General features: G+C 34.4%; 1 protein-coding gene across 1 annotated transcript in view; it reads left to right on the top strand.

Annotated features, from left to right (window-relative positions):
* LOC115218526 (branched-chain-amino-acid aminotransferase, cytosolic) overlaps window positions 1-14144 on the top strand; it is a 478054-nt gene that overhangs the window by 20785 nt on the left and 443125 nt on the right. Inside the window, exon 2 of the mRNA XM_029788393.2 lies at window positions 13662-13727. Coding sequence (XP_029644253.1) covers window positions 13662-13727 — 66 coding nt within the window. The remainder of the gene's footprint in view (window positions 1-13661; window positions 13728-14144) is intronic.

Below are 14144 nucleotides of genomic sequence, written 5' to 3'. Positions count from 1 at the left end.
TATACATTAGCAATAAGTAGATATCAGTTATTAGTGGTCAGTTACATAGTGACCTGGTAAACTTGAAATGCCAGTAGTGATGGTCATTATAATAGAGGACAGCTGATCTGCTGATGTCAGTGTTGGATGGTCAAGAAATATAATGACCAGCTGAATGGTAAAAATACAATTTTCATTCTGATATTTTGTTCATTATATTGTCTATTTTGCAGTGGTAGTAAAGGTCAGACGAATAAATATTACTAAAGCATAAATAAATATTACTTTACAGTCAGATGCCCGTCCTGTCATTAAAGATACTTACTTCACATACTTGTAACTGAAACATTTTTCTTTCTTTTTCCATCTCTTCTGCAATCTGCAACAAAGAAAAAAAGGAATTTTTCTGATTTTCATTTATGCATTACACTTTACCATTTCTCACTCTCTTTCTCCGTAATTGTGTGTGCAATTACACACACACACGCACAAAACATGTATGTATGTATGAATGGATGAATGAGTGAAAGAATGAATAAAATGACAATTGCCTTAGTGTTTAGCATGTCTGCACAATTTATGGTGTGTCTGGATTATGATTCCAGTAGGCACTGAAAAACATTTTTGTCCAACCCATGCAAGCATGGAACATGATTATATGCATACATGTGTGTATATATATATATATATACATACACACACACACACACACACACACACACACACATATATATATATATATATATATATATACATTCATACACACATACATATATACGTAACAAAGATCATCCGATCGTGGCCATTGCCAGCCTCGCCCGGCCTCCATGCTGGTGGCACGTAAAAAGCACCATCCGAGCGTGGCCGTTCACCAGCCTCGTCTGGCACTTGTTTCGGTGGCACATAAAAAGCACTCACTATACTCATGGAGTGGTTGGCGTTAGGAAGGTCATCCAGCTGTAGAAACACCGCCAGATCTGACTGGCCTGGTGCAGCCTTCGGGCTTCCCAGACCCCAGTTGAACCGTCCAACCCATGCTAGCATGGAAAGCAGACGTTAAATGATGATGAATAACACAGGAGGTTGGAAAATTGGTTGGCATATATATATATATATTATATTTGTGTGTGTCTGTCTTTTTACTGTGCTTGTCCCCCATTACTGCTTGACAATCCAAGTAGGTGAGCTTACAGCATCTGTAACCTAGTGGTTTGGCAAAAGAGACTGATAGAACAAGTACTAATTTTAAAAAAAAAATAAGCCTTGTGGTTGATTTGTTTAACGAAGCCCTTCAAAGCAGTGCCCCAGCATGGCCACAGTTCAGTGACTGAAGCAAGTAACACAAGATAGAAGAATAAAATAGATTGGCCCAGTGTTGTAGGAAAACCGTCTTAGTATTTCACTGAGGTAGCAGTGACAGTATAAGAATTTCCTCTGGTTGGTGTTTCTCCGTGTCCCTTTTCTGTGTTGCCTTATCGGGCTGTAATACAAACTATGATATCCCTAACAACCCAGTTCAACTTAATGAAATACGTTTAGGTGTATGTGTGTGTGACATGATGGAACTGGTTACCCACTACACTCTCGGAGTGGTTGGCGTTAGGAAGAGCATCCAGCTGTAGAAACTCGGCCTAATCAAGATTGGAGCCTGGTGCAGCCATCTGGTTCACCAGCCCTCAGTCAAAATCGTCCAACCCATGCTAGCATGGAAAGCAGACGTTAAACGATGATGATGATGATATATATGAGTGTATAAAGATTTATATAGAGAGAAGACCCATATCGGATTAATTTTGATTAATCATAAAAATTTCATGAATAATAAACATATTCCTTTTCCTTTGATATACAAATGTTGTTGTGGTCAACTAGGTTTTTTTCAGTTGTCAATGCAATAGCGATATAGGTCACCTTGCGAATTGCTAAAATGGTGTGACACTTTGCCGTTGTTGAAATCTTGGAGTAAAGGACTCAAGAAAAGCAAACCAAATGGTTAAAAGTTTGGCCAAAGAATGGATACCTAAATGTGAAATTGCTGAAGAAATGGCATTCTAATAAACAAAACTTAGGAAGTAACTGATATGTGGAGAGAATAATGTGGTTTGGGTACAGCACTTTACATTCAATAGGCAGAAAGAGAGATAGTAACCAGCCAGAGGGACTGAGAAATGTAATCCCCTTTAATTGTTATGATACCATGCTATCGAGACCACCTCTGGTTCTATGATATAAATTCCTTGTTTCCTTTCAAAATTTCGTGTTATTTTATGTTTTAAACAGCTTAAAAATGACCAAGTTATCTTACTGAAATTCTTCATTCTTTTGAAAATTAATTGAAACAAAAGCTATATATTTCAGTTGAAATATGATAAAAAAAAAAGGTTAACTCTTTCCACAGCAACTTGCTTGTGGCTTCCCTGGATCAGTGATATGAATTTACAGTAATCCAAATTAAAACCTACACTCTAGGTTCAATTCCCATCGAGGGTGGCATTGGCTTTCACTCTCTTCTCCCCCAGAAAATGTGACCTTGTGGCTAATTGTGAAATCAATATTTGTGTTGTACAATTAATTCTCTCTAAGCCCTACCCATCCCAACCACTGGTCAGCCACCCTGTCGGCAATACATACTGGATATTCTGGGGAATGTTATCCTGATTTATGCTCGTTCTAATAAGAGATTGATCTTTCATCTCCTTAATTTCTTGGAACTGTTGTTTAGCACCGACCTTTGGTTAGCGATTACTTTCGCTTTATTATCGTTGTTATCATCTTGCCATCATCACACCATCACTTTATCGTCATCATAATCATCTCATCGACACTTTATCACATGTCATCTTACATCATATAATCACATTTCTTTGAAATCATGCATTCCCTTTAGTTTTCTGTTTGTTGTGGAAGGTGTGTGTGTGTGTGGGGGGGGCTATATGAGTGCGTATGTATGTATATATATATATGTCTGTATATATGCGTGTATGTATATATTTATATATGTGTGTGTGTATATATGCACACACACACATATATGCATTTGTGTGTGTATGTAGGCCTTCAGTGTTGCAATTACATTAAGTTCATAATTGGTTTAATTTTCTTTGGGATGTATTAATTGATTCAGTAATTATTAAGTAGTTAGCTTATTAGTGTTAACTTTATGCATGGGTATGTGTGTGTGTATGTATATATACACACATTCATATATATATATATATGTATGTAATCATGAATGGATGAAGTACTGGGTGTGTACTATATATACATACACATTTATGCATATGTATGTATATATATATATATATATATATATATATATATATATATATATATATATACATACATACACATACATAGAAATTAATTAGTTTATGCAATTAGTATTATACGTTTTACATGTACATATATATTATATAATACTAAGTGCATATGTAAACTGATTAAGATCTTAAAATGTGCGTGCACACACACACACACATTATTCTAATATGTTCAGCAGTTTCCAGTATTTCAATTATTTTATATTTCTGAATGGAATATCATCGCCATTATAAATGGCTTTGTGAATGTTAGGTGCAATCTATGCATTGACTTCATTTGTTTAACCCTAGGTTAGGTGAGGCCTGGTAAAATAGACCTATGGTCAATGGCATTTTAGCCATGACCATCCTGTTTCTTTTGTTTTGTATATATATCATAGACTACTATATTGTCCAGTGTATACTTCACTTATAAGAATTCTTAAATTTGAATAGCCTTCAACTTCTATCCAAGCTGGTTTTTCAACCTAGTATTCACATGCTATTAGTTATAGCTTTGTGATGCGCCTCAAAATCCAAAAAGGAATTGTTTCTTTATGTGTGACAGTAAGGTGAAATTCTTTTTTTTTTTTGTTTTCAAAGTATTCACCCATTACAAGGCCCTTAGACTATTGAAAAAGTAAGAGCTACTAGAATTAAATGGACACTAGACAGAAGTCAATAGGGGACGATGTGCATTAGACTTAATAGACTGGAGGTCATATTGAAGAGGAAAACAAGACTGTGGAAGTGAATTCCAAAGTTCAGAAGTGCGAGGGAAGAAACTGGTACTGCAATGTGCTTTACGGCACTTAGGGGGTTGCACAATATATTTATGTGAACTGGATGCAGGTCTAATTGATTGCTGATAAGTTCTTAAAGGAGGAGCCAGAGAAGAGAGCTCTGCTGAACCATGTCCATGAAAATACTTATAGAAAGCAATGTGAATAAATAAGCATTACATTTAGACAATGATGAGAGAGTTACTCCAATTTAGAAGATAGATCAGGACCAATAACATTACAAGTATGGTGTTAAATGTGGTCCAACACTGTTAAATAATCCGCAGGAGCACCTGCCTATACGTGACAACAGTACTCAATGCAGGGAAGAATGGTGGACTTATGAAGATAAAGAATAGTCTCAGGAGTTTGATAACTCCTCGAATGAAGAAGTGAACCTACCTTCATTGCAGCCGATTTGGCAATAGATTCAATGTAACTGGCTCAAATTGTCTACCTGATTTATGTCCAAACTGGCCAGATCCAGCCTCTCACACTGACACTGCAATGTCATTTTAAAAATAAACAATCACGTCATTGAAATCTCAAATATATGTGATAATGTGTGATTAATTCAAAGCAATGTGAATAAATAAGCATTACATTTGACTGAGTAATCTAAATGCTAATTGGTTAAGCAACACTTTGTTAGTCAAAAACTGCACAGACCTTCTAATTCATACATCCACACATATATATATGATTGTAATAACTGGTATCTCACATCTTATTATTCCAGTGTTGTATTTCCAATCATCAGAATGGATGGTGGTGGTGTGGTGGTGATGGTAATAATCCTTTCAAGTATAGGCACAAGGCCTGCAATTTAGGGGAAAGGGGCTAGTCAATTACATCGACCCCTAGTATGTAACTGGTACTTATTTCATTGACCCCAAAAGTATGAAAGGCAAAGTTGACCTTGGCGGAATTTGAAGGTGACGATAATAATGAAGATAGTGATGGTGGTGGTGGTGATGGTAGTTGTGTGTGGGAGGGATGTTGGTAATGAATATGAAATGGTTCATATCCAATCTGATGACCAGAGACCCTTGTTAGATTCATAAATATACAACCTAAAAAGACTGCCGTGAAAATAATCCCATCTAACCCAAACCAGCATGAAGAAATGAATATACAACAATAACGACAATGATATCTATAAACATCGCACTCACCATATTCCTAAAGCCCTTCACATTTTGGAATCTTTCAAATTTCATTTGAAATTTATTTTAAATCTTTAATTTTTCTGTTGTTGTTACGATGTGTAAAAACATTAACAAGTGCCGGCTGCCAGAAAAAGCTCATTCACAAGTGTGGATAAATCGGTTGTAGTACACAGAACAGCAAGAGACTTGTTGACTACTTTCAAGTTATTTGCTATCATCAATGACCCTTCAGGAAAGTAAATATACTTATAGAAGCCAGATTTCCATGTTAGTATGTGTGAGAGTGTGTGTGTGTGTGTGTATATGTATGATAATACATAGAGACACGTGTGCACACACACGTATATAATTTATATATATATATATATATATATACACACACACGTAGCTATATATATGTATGTATATATATATATATATATATATATATATGTATGTGTGAATATGTACATATATATATATATATGCACATGTGTGTGTATATATATATATGTACATATGTATATATATAAATATATATGTACATATGTATATATGTATATATGTGTGTATATATATATATATATGTATATGTACATATATACATATGTACTTATATATATGTGTATATATATACATATATATATATGTACATACATGTATGTATATATGTATATATGTGTATGTATATATATGTGTATATATATACACATATATATGTGTATATATATATACATATATATATATGTACATACATGTATGTATATATGTACATATATGTATGTATATTTATACATATATGTATGTATATATATGTACATATATGTATGCATATATATGTACATATATGTATGCATATATATGTACATATATGTATGCATATATATGTACATATATGTATGCATATATATATGTACATATATGTATGCATATACATGTATGTATGTATATATATACATGTATGTATGTATATATATATATGTATGTATGTATATATATACATGTATGTATATATATATATATATATATATGTAAGTATATGTATATGTATGTACATATATATATATACACATATATATATGTATGTATATACATCTATCTATCTACTTACATATGTGTGTGTGTGTATATATAATTGGTGTTTATGTGTTTGTTGTGATTAAACAAGTATCATTGACACTCCTGTGTCAATGATACTTGATAATTACTCCTTCAACATCTTGATTAGGTTATCTAGGGTTGTAATCTCCAGTCAATAGACTGTGTGTGCGTCTGTGTATGTTTGTGTGTGCGTTTATGTATTGTTGCATATGTATATTTGTGTGTGTGTGTGTGCATCTATTATGTTTATATATGTGTGTTATTCTTTCACTCTTTTACTTGTTTCAGTCATTTGAAGGCTGCCATGCTGGAGCACTGCCTTTAGTCGAACTGGACAGTCTCCTTGTTTAAGTTGGTGAATGTTGTCATAATCCCTGCCTCCAGTTCATCTTTGGTGTTACATGGAGTTTTGTCGGTCTCTCGCTCAACTGTGCGCCACATATATTAATCAAGGGGTTGCAGTCTGAGGAGTTACATGGCCTGATGTTAGGGGGTGGATGTGGTTGTAGAAATTGGCTGACAGCCATGACTAGGTTCTCCTATTTGTGTAGCATTGTGCAGAGTCCTGTTGCCAGACATAGGGTCTTCCACCCACCACCGTCTTGACCGAGGGCAGCCCTACCTCCTCCAGGCGCTTGATGTAGGCTACTGTGTTGAGCCTAAGGCTGTGTAGGAAGATGAATGGTGACATAATGTCGCCATTGCTAGTGATCACTCCAAACACCATAATGTTAACTAGATGTTTGATTTTTATCACTTTTGGTACATGTCCTCAGATTGACACACAAACACTCTGAAATATTCATATTGGAACTTCCGGCGTGAATGCCAAGCAGTACAGCATGTCAATTCCAATTTTCTGGCAGTGAATTGCATCATGGTGCTGTTTTTCTCACAGACATTGCCCAACTGACCCTACTATACTGTGTAGTTGACAAAATCAAAAACAAACAATGTATGCACAAAATTAAAAATATAAAATGACAACAATTTACCCATTGCACCCTGTATATGTGTATAAAACAGAGAGTTACAAATCTTGTAGGGATTTTATAAAAAAAACTCAAAATGCCTTCATGTTTTTCTTAATTTCAATCTAGATAGAAAGTTTATAGAATCATCAACATCATTGTCATTTTACGTCCGCTTTCTATGCTAGCATAGGTTGGACAGTTTGACAGAAGCTGGTAAGGCTGGTAGCCACACCAGGCTGCATTATCTGATCTGGCATGGTTTGTATGACTTGATGCCCTTTCTTTTGCCAACCACTGTACAGTGTACTGTGTGCTTTTTATGAGGAACTAGCTTCAGTGCTTTTTACAATTAAAATCGTAATTAAAATTCTGTTTCTTAATCTTTGATAAGAACGTTGACATAAAGTAATTAACAAATTGTATTTATTTGTTGGCATGGTAAGAAAAGGTGAGAATAGCAGGTTGTCAAACAACAAGTAGGAAGTGAGTGGCAGTAGGAGGAGTATAATGAAAGTGTAAGGATGAGGTGTTTATCTCATTATCCTGATTGGCAAACATGGAAAGATCTGATGAGAGTGAGAGAATTAAAAATAAATTAAAAAGTAAAGGGTTAGTTCTATATTGTTTCCACAGTGAATATATTGTCATGTGGCTGACCAGACTATCAGATGTTGCTATACATTGCTAGTCACAATCCACTTTGTACCATTTTAGCCTTCAATTGATGCCACCCTGCTGGCTAGGTGAGCAGCCCGACATTCTCCCCATGATCTAAAGAGAGAATGGAGCAGTGTGATATGAAGTGTTTTGCTTAAGAATACAAAGCGCTACCTGGCCTGGAAATTGAACCTATGGTCTAGCGATTGTGAGTGCAACTGCTTAACTACTAGGCCATTCACCTTCTCTGTTCTAATTGTAGGAAAAGAAATATGCAAAATCTTAATCTATTGATAGATTAACAAGGAAATCTTTATTGAATTCAGAATTTTATAAACATTTCAGAAAGAGAACTTCTGGCATTATGATAGTTACATATCAATTATGATGGTGATGGGGGTAGTAATCTTGTTGTTGGTGGCCGTTGTAATTGTGGTGATGGTGTTGGTAGCAGTTTTGATGGCAATTGTGATGGTGGTGCTGCTGCCAGCCATACTGGTGGTTGTGGTGTTGGTAATGATGATGATGATGATGATGATAACAGTGGTGGAGTGGTAGTTATAGTGAGGCGGTGGTTGAATGGTTTGTGGTGGCATTGGGAATGATAATGGTAGTGATGATGATGATGATAGTGATTTTAAGATTAGTATTTAAACAACAGATTTTCTTATTACCTGCTATTTTACTGATACAAATTCTTCACTAAATCAGTTTCATTTCACTTTGTGTAATTAAATTGGCCACCTTTGTATCATGATCACAGCTACAACATTAATGCTCTTTGTGTGTGCATCTGTGTCTATATACATATATATATATATATATATATACACACACGCACAAACATACAAATGCTTATATCTAGATGTATATACATATATATATACACACAAACATACGAATACTTATATCTAGATGTATATATGTGTGTGTGTGTATATATATATATATATATACACAAACATACAAATGCTTATATCTAGATGTATATATATATATATATATACACATATACAAACATAGAAATGCTTATATCTAGACGTATATATGTATATCTATATATACACATGCATATGTGTGTGTGGTGTATGTACACACAGATATATTACAATTGTAAACTTAGTCCATAATCTAATGAATCTAATTAGAGAAGTGATTTTTACATTCATATACATTTGCCAATTGTTTTGTTAATACAAATTCGCTAATGACTTTATCGAGTGATACAATTAGCATGTTAATTTTATATTAACGAACTACACAATTACAGAATTAGTTCTATTGTGGCTTACTAAGAAACGGGAAAGTTTGTTCTATGTCATTATTGCCTCGTTGAGCTTATAGTATTAAATTGATTGTACTAGAGTACAACAATTAGCGAGTAAATTAATTTAAATATTTTCCGTTGGATAAAATAAATACGAATATTACCAAAGTTTTTCAATGTAAAAATTCTGAGAATACATTTCAAATTGTGTTAAGGTATTGAATTGTACACAGGGTCAGATTTCGGTTTTGATTTCCTCTTTGAATAGAAAAATCTCTGAATCAGTGCAAAGAACATCATCAATGACTTCAAAAATGGTGACATTTTAAAGAATATATATATATATATGTATGTGTGTGTGTGTGTGTAAGTATATATGAATGTATTATATTCTCTAAAAATGTCACCATTTATATATATGAACATACATACATATATATATATGCATATTTGTGTGTATATATGTATTTATATATATATATGTATATATGTATTTATGCATGTATGTATACATTTGCATAGACAGACATACAATATACTTACTCGCTAGATATTCACTTTATGCAAAGTTTATTCTTTTGTACAATTTATCGGCAATTAAATAGCGTGAAGGCTAAGTGTGGTGGCCCTTTCTTCTGCCACAGCTTCATTCATATGTCAGTTTCTTGTAGTGCTGGGTACATTTTGTTGTGAGCGGCAGCCTCTTAGAATTGCTTACCTATTTCAAAAGTCGATGTAATAATGCCTCTTGTTAAAAATTTTCGTGAAAGAAAAACTAAAAGTTAATAAATAGATAAATAAATGAATGAATAAAACAGAGTCTTTTCTGATTTTCGAAATTCTGTAACTCCCAACAGAGAAAGTCTCCTGCAATTCCTGTTTGACTGAAGTTCATTTTGATGATGTTGGAAATGGTTTCAATAGAAATGTCTTGAGGTTGACAGAATAATCCTTATATGTTCTCAATGCTTCCTGTTCAAAAGAAATTCCTAAATACTCAGTTATCCTCTATATTTCACATGTATGTATGTATGTATGTATGTGTGTATATATATATATATATATATATATATATCATGTATGTGTATATGTTTATATACATACACATATTGTTTCTTTTTTACTTTTATGTGTTTGGTTTTCCATTTTAATGGGGGTTTTTTTGCCTATTTTTTAAAAATTTCTCTAGCCATTGTAGAATTTTAAATTCCCTTTTGCAAGAAATATGTTTCCCAAGCAAAATTCCGAAATCCTTTATTTTTTTTTAAAGAAATCCTTCCCCTTTACTTAGTTTTTATTGTTCAGTAAAGAATGAAAGAAAAAAAAAATAAAGGAAGAAAGCAGATGTCTTAGATATTTTATTTTTAAAATATACATTTAATTATAGTATTTTTGCCTCAATTTTAAAATTTCTTTTCAATGTATATTTTTCTTACTCTTACATAAAAATTCATTAAAAAAAAAAAACTGGTTTAAGAAGACAGCAAACTATAGATCTGGCAATGGGGAAAAATTCAAGTTAAGCATACAACAATTGACACTATTGTTACTGGCTCGTTTTACGAAATGTTGAAAGAGAGAAAGACAAGGAGAAAGAGAGAGGGATACAGAGATTGAAGGTGTGGGGTTTATATATATTTTTTTAATATATTTTGTTATATTTTATACCTGGGCGTTGTCTGCAAGGAGTGTAATGTTGTCTGCAAGGAGTGTAATGTTATGACAACATTTGGAGGACTATATTTCATTTTGTCTTATGTTTGTGTTTTTCATTTTGAATCTCTCAGAAAATATTGTCTTTCCCCATTTTCTCTCTTCTTTTGTTTTGTATCAGTGTGTGTGTGTGTGTGTGTGTGTGTGTGTATTTTGAGAGTTGGATTAAGCTTTGAACTAGTTTAATAATTATCTTATGTATTGGCTCAGGTGTAACTGTGTGGATAGTAAATTTGCTTCTCAGTTCCATGGTTTCAGGGTCAGACCTAGGCATGGGCATGTTTTATTCTGGGTTCAGTTCCACTGCATGACACCTTGGGCAAGTATCTTCTACCTAAGCCCCAGTAAAGAGAAACTAAAAGGAATCTATCATATACATACATATATATAAGATATATACAGTATGTGTGTGTGTGTATGTCTTTATGCTTGTATTTGTCCCTCACCACTGCTAGACTTTGAAAGGGTGATAGGCAGAGTTGACCCCAGCAAAATTTGAACTTAGAATGCAAAGACATGAAATGCTGCTAAGCATGTCACCTGGTGTGCTAACGGTTCTGCCAGCTTGCCATAGTTTAATTTATCATCATTATCGCCATTGTTGCAATTGTTGTCATCGCTGTCATCATTGCTATCACAGTAATCACCCTCATCACCCATAAATTCTTATAATATCAAGATAAAAAAGAAGCAACAAAAAATGAAATATAACGCCTATTTAACTGTTCTCAAGATGACAGAATATATATATATAAGGTTTATCTGAAGACAAACCATTCCTACCAGGTGTGGTGGCCACACCTTCCCCACTCTTATATTTGATCACTAAACCTCACATGTTGCAAATCTGCTCAGTTTACAAGCAACAACAACATCAATAGCAATAAGATTAGTATACAGCAAAAAAAATATAATCACAGCAACTTCCACAACAGAAAAAAAAAAAAAGTGAAAAGAAACCCCTGCTAAAATCTTCAGCAAATCTTTATTTACTTATTCATTTTTTTAATGGAATATAAATTTTTTTTCTTCTTTGGGAGTTTTTATTATTTTCTTTTTTTCTTTTTTTTGTAGTCTATGTCTGTCTGCCACCTTGTTTTTTTGTGTGTGTGCGTCCCTCCCCTCCACTTTACATTTATATCAGCTTCCATTGCTCTGCCTGTTTTAACTTGTAGATTAAAGATTTGGAAGATCTTTCATGAGACTTTTGGTTACACAGAGAAGATTTAAAAAAGAACCACCCCCACACCAAAAAATATATATATATATAATATAAGAAATAACTAACAAAATAGCTAAAATAACCCACCCCCACTTCTCCCTCAAAATACTCACAAAATCTTCGCCACAGACATTCACAAGAGAGGATTTCCAATATGAAGAGAATATAAAACTATAACTGAAACTAACAAGAGTTTCTGAAAAGACACAGTTACAACAGGGAGGTGTTTGAAGAATTACTGTACGGAAACAGCTGAAAGAATATAAAACTGCTAGATGTTAAGATAGTGCTAACCAAACCCTCTGTGTCCTCAGAGTTTTTGAAAGAAAAGTTCACTCTTTTATCTCCATTACAACACATGTCTGGTATGATGCCATAAGTTATGGCATCATATTTCCATATTGATTTCTCCATCCCCTCTGCCTCCTCCATTCTTGTTTTCTTTGTTTTTTCGTCTTCTGTGGCAAGTGTATATTTTTTAAAATGAGAGAAATAACTAAGAAATACCTTTCTGATATACACCACCCGTGAAGGCGAATGGCTCAGTGGTTTCAATACCAGGCTCACAATCATGAGGTAGTGAGTTCAATTCCTGGACTGAGTAGTGTTGTGTCCTTGAGCAAGACACTTTATTTCACGTTGCTCCAGTTCACTCAGCTGTAGAAATGAGTTGCGATGCCACTGGTGCCAAGCTGTATTGGCCTTTGCCTCTCCCTTGGATAACATCAATGGCGTGGATAGTGGAGGTTTGTATCCATGAGCGACTGCTTGTCTTCTGTAAACAACCTTGCCCAGACTTGTGCCTCAGAGGGTAAGTTTCTAGGTGCAATCCCATGGTCATTCATGGCTGGAAGGGGTCTTTACCCTTTTATATACCACCCACCTCCCTAACATATTTGTTATAACACAGTCATGATGATGCTGATCATCATCATTATCATCATCATTGTTTTAATGTCACTTTTCCATGCTTGCATGAGTCAAATGGAATTTGTTGAGGCTGATTGTCTATGACCAGATACCCTTCCTGTTGTCAAACCTCACCTGACCAAAACCTTGTCAATGCATTCGGTAGACAGAAACTGAAAGAAGCCCATCGTAATGTGTGTATGTCATAGTCTCTTTGTCATGACTTTGTGTAAACAAATATCATCATCATTTAAGCAGATACTTTGTGTCCAATCTGTGAAAAGCATGCCTGATTACAGGGAAATATTAGCTTACCTGGAAACAAGTGATAGTTGGTGACAGGAACAGCATCCAGTCATAGAAAATCTGTCTCAACAAAATTTCATCCGATCCATATGAGCATGGACAAGCATACATTAAAATGATGATGATATATGATGAATATGCTTCAGCTTCCACCACCCAAACCCAGTCACAATATGCTGTGTGTTATGCTAATCTTAACCCGTTTTCATTCATTAATCTCACTGTGTTTTGATCATTTTGAAAAATAATCCATGAGTGTAAATTTTCTCCATATGTAAGTCTTTGCATTTTTTTCTCTCCTCAGAGCTCTCTTTATTTGTTACGTCTTACTGGTCAGTCATGGTTGCCAAGATATTCTTCCAGCTTTACGGTAAGTGCCATTTTATACTTTCTAACTTTTGTATCACTTTATTTCATATCCATTCATTTAGACAAAAAAGGCATGGCTGAGTGGTAAGAAGCTTGTTTCCCTACCACATTATTTCAGGTTCAGTCCCACTGTGTGCCACCTTGGGAAAGTGTTTTGTATAATAGCTTTGGGCTGACCAAAGCCTTGTGAGTGGATTTGGTAGACTGAATTTGGAAACTGAAAGAAGCCCATTGTATATATATATATATATATATATATATCTGGCACCTGTGTCGGTGGCACATAAAAAACACCATCCGAGCGTGGCCGTCTGCCAGCCTCGTCTGGCACCTGTATCGGTGGCACATAAAATCACCGACTACACTCTCGGAGTGGTTGGCGTTAGGAAGGGCATCCAGCTGTAGAAACACTGCCAGA

Source organism: Octopus sinensis, linkage group LG13 (assembly GCF_006345805.1).
Source record: "Octopus sinensis linkage group LG13, ASM634580v1, whole genome shotgun sequence".
Lineage (NCBI taxonomy): Eukaryota > Metazoa > Mollusca > Cephalopoda > Octopoda > Octopodidae > Octopus > Octopus sinensis.
Note: the sequence above shows the minus strand (reverse complement) of the source record. Positions and strands in the feature narration are given on the sequence as shown.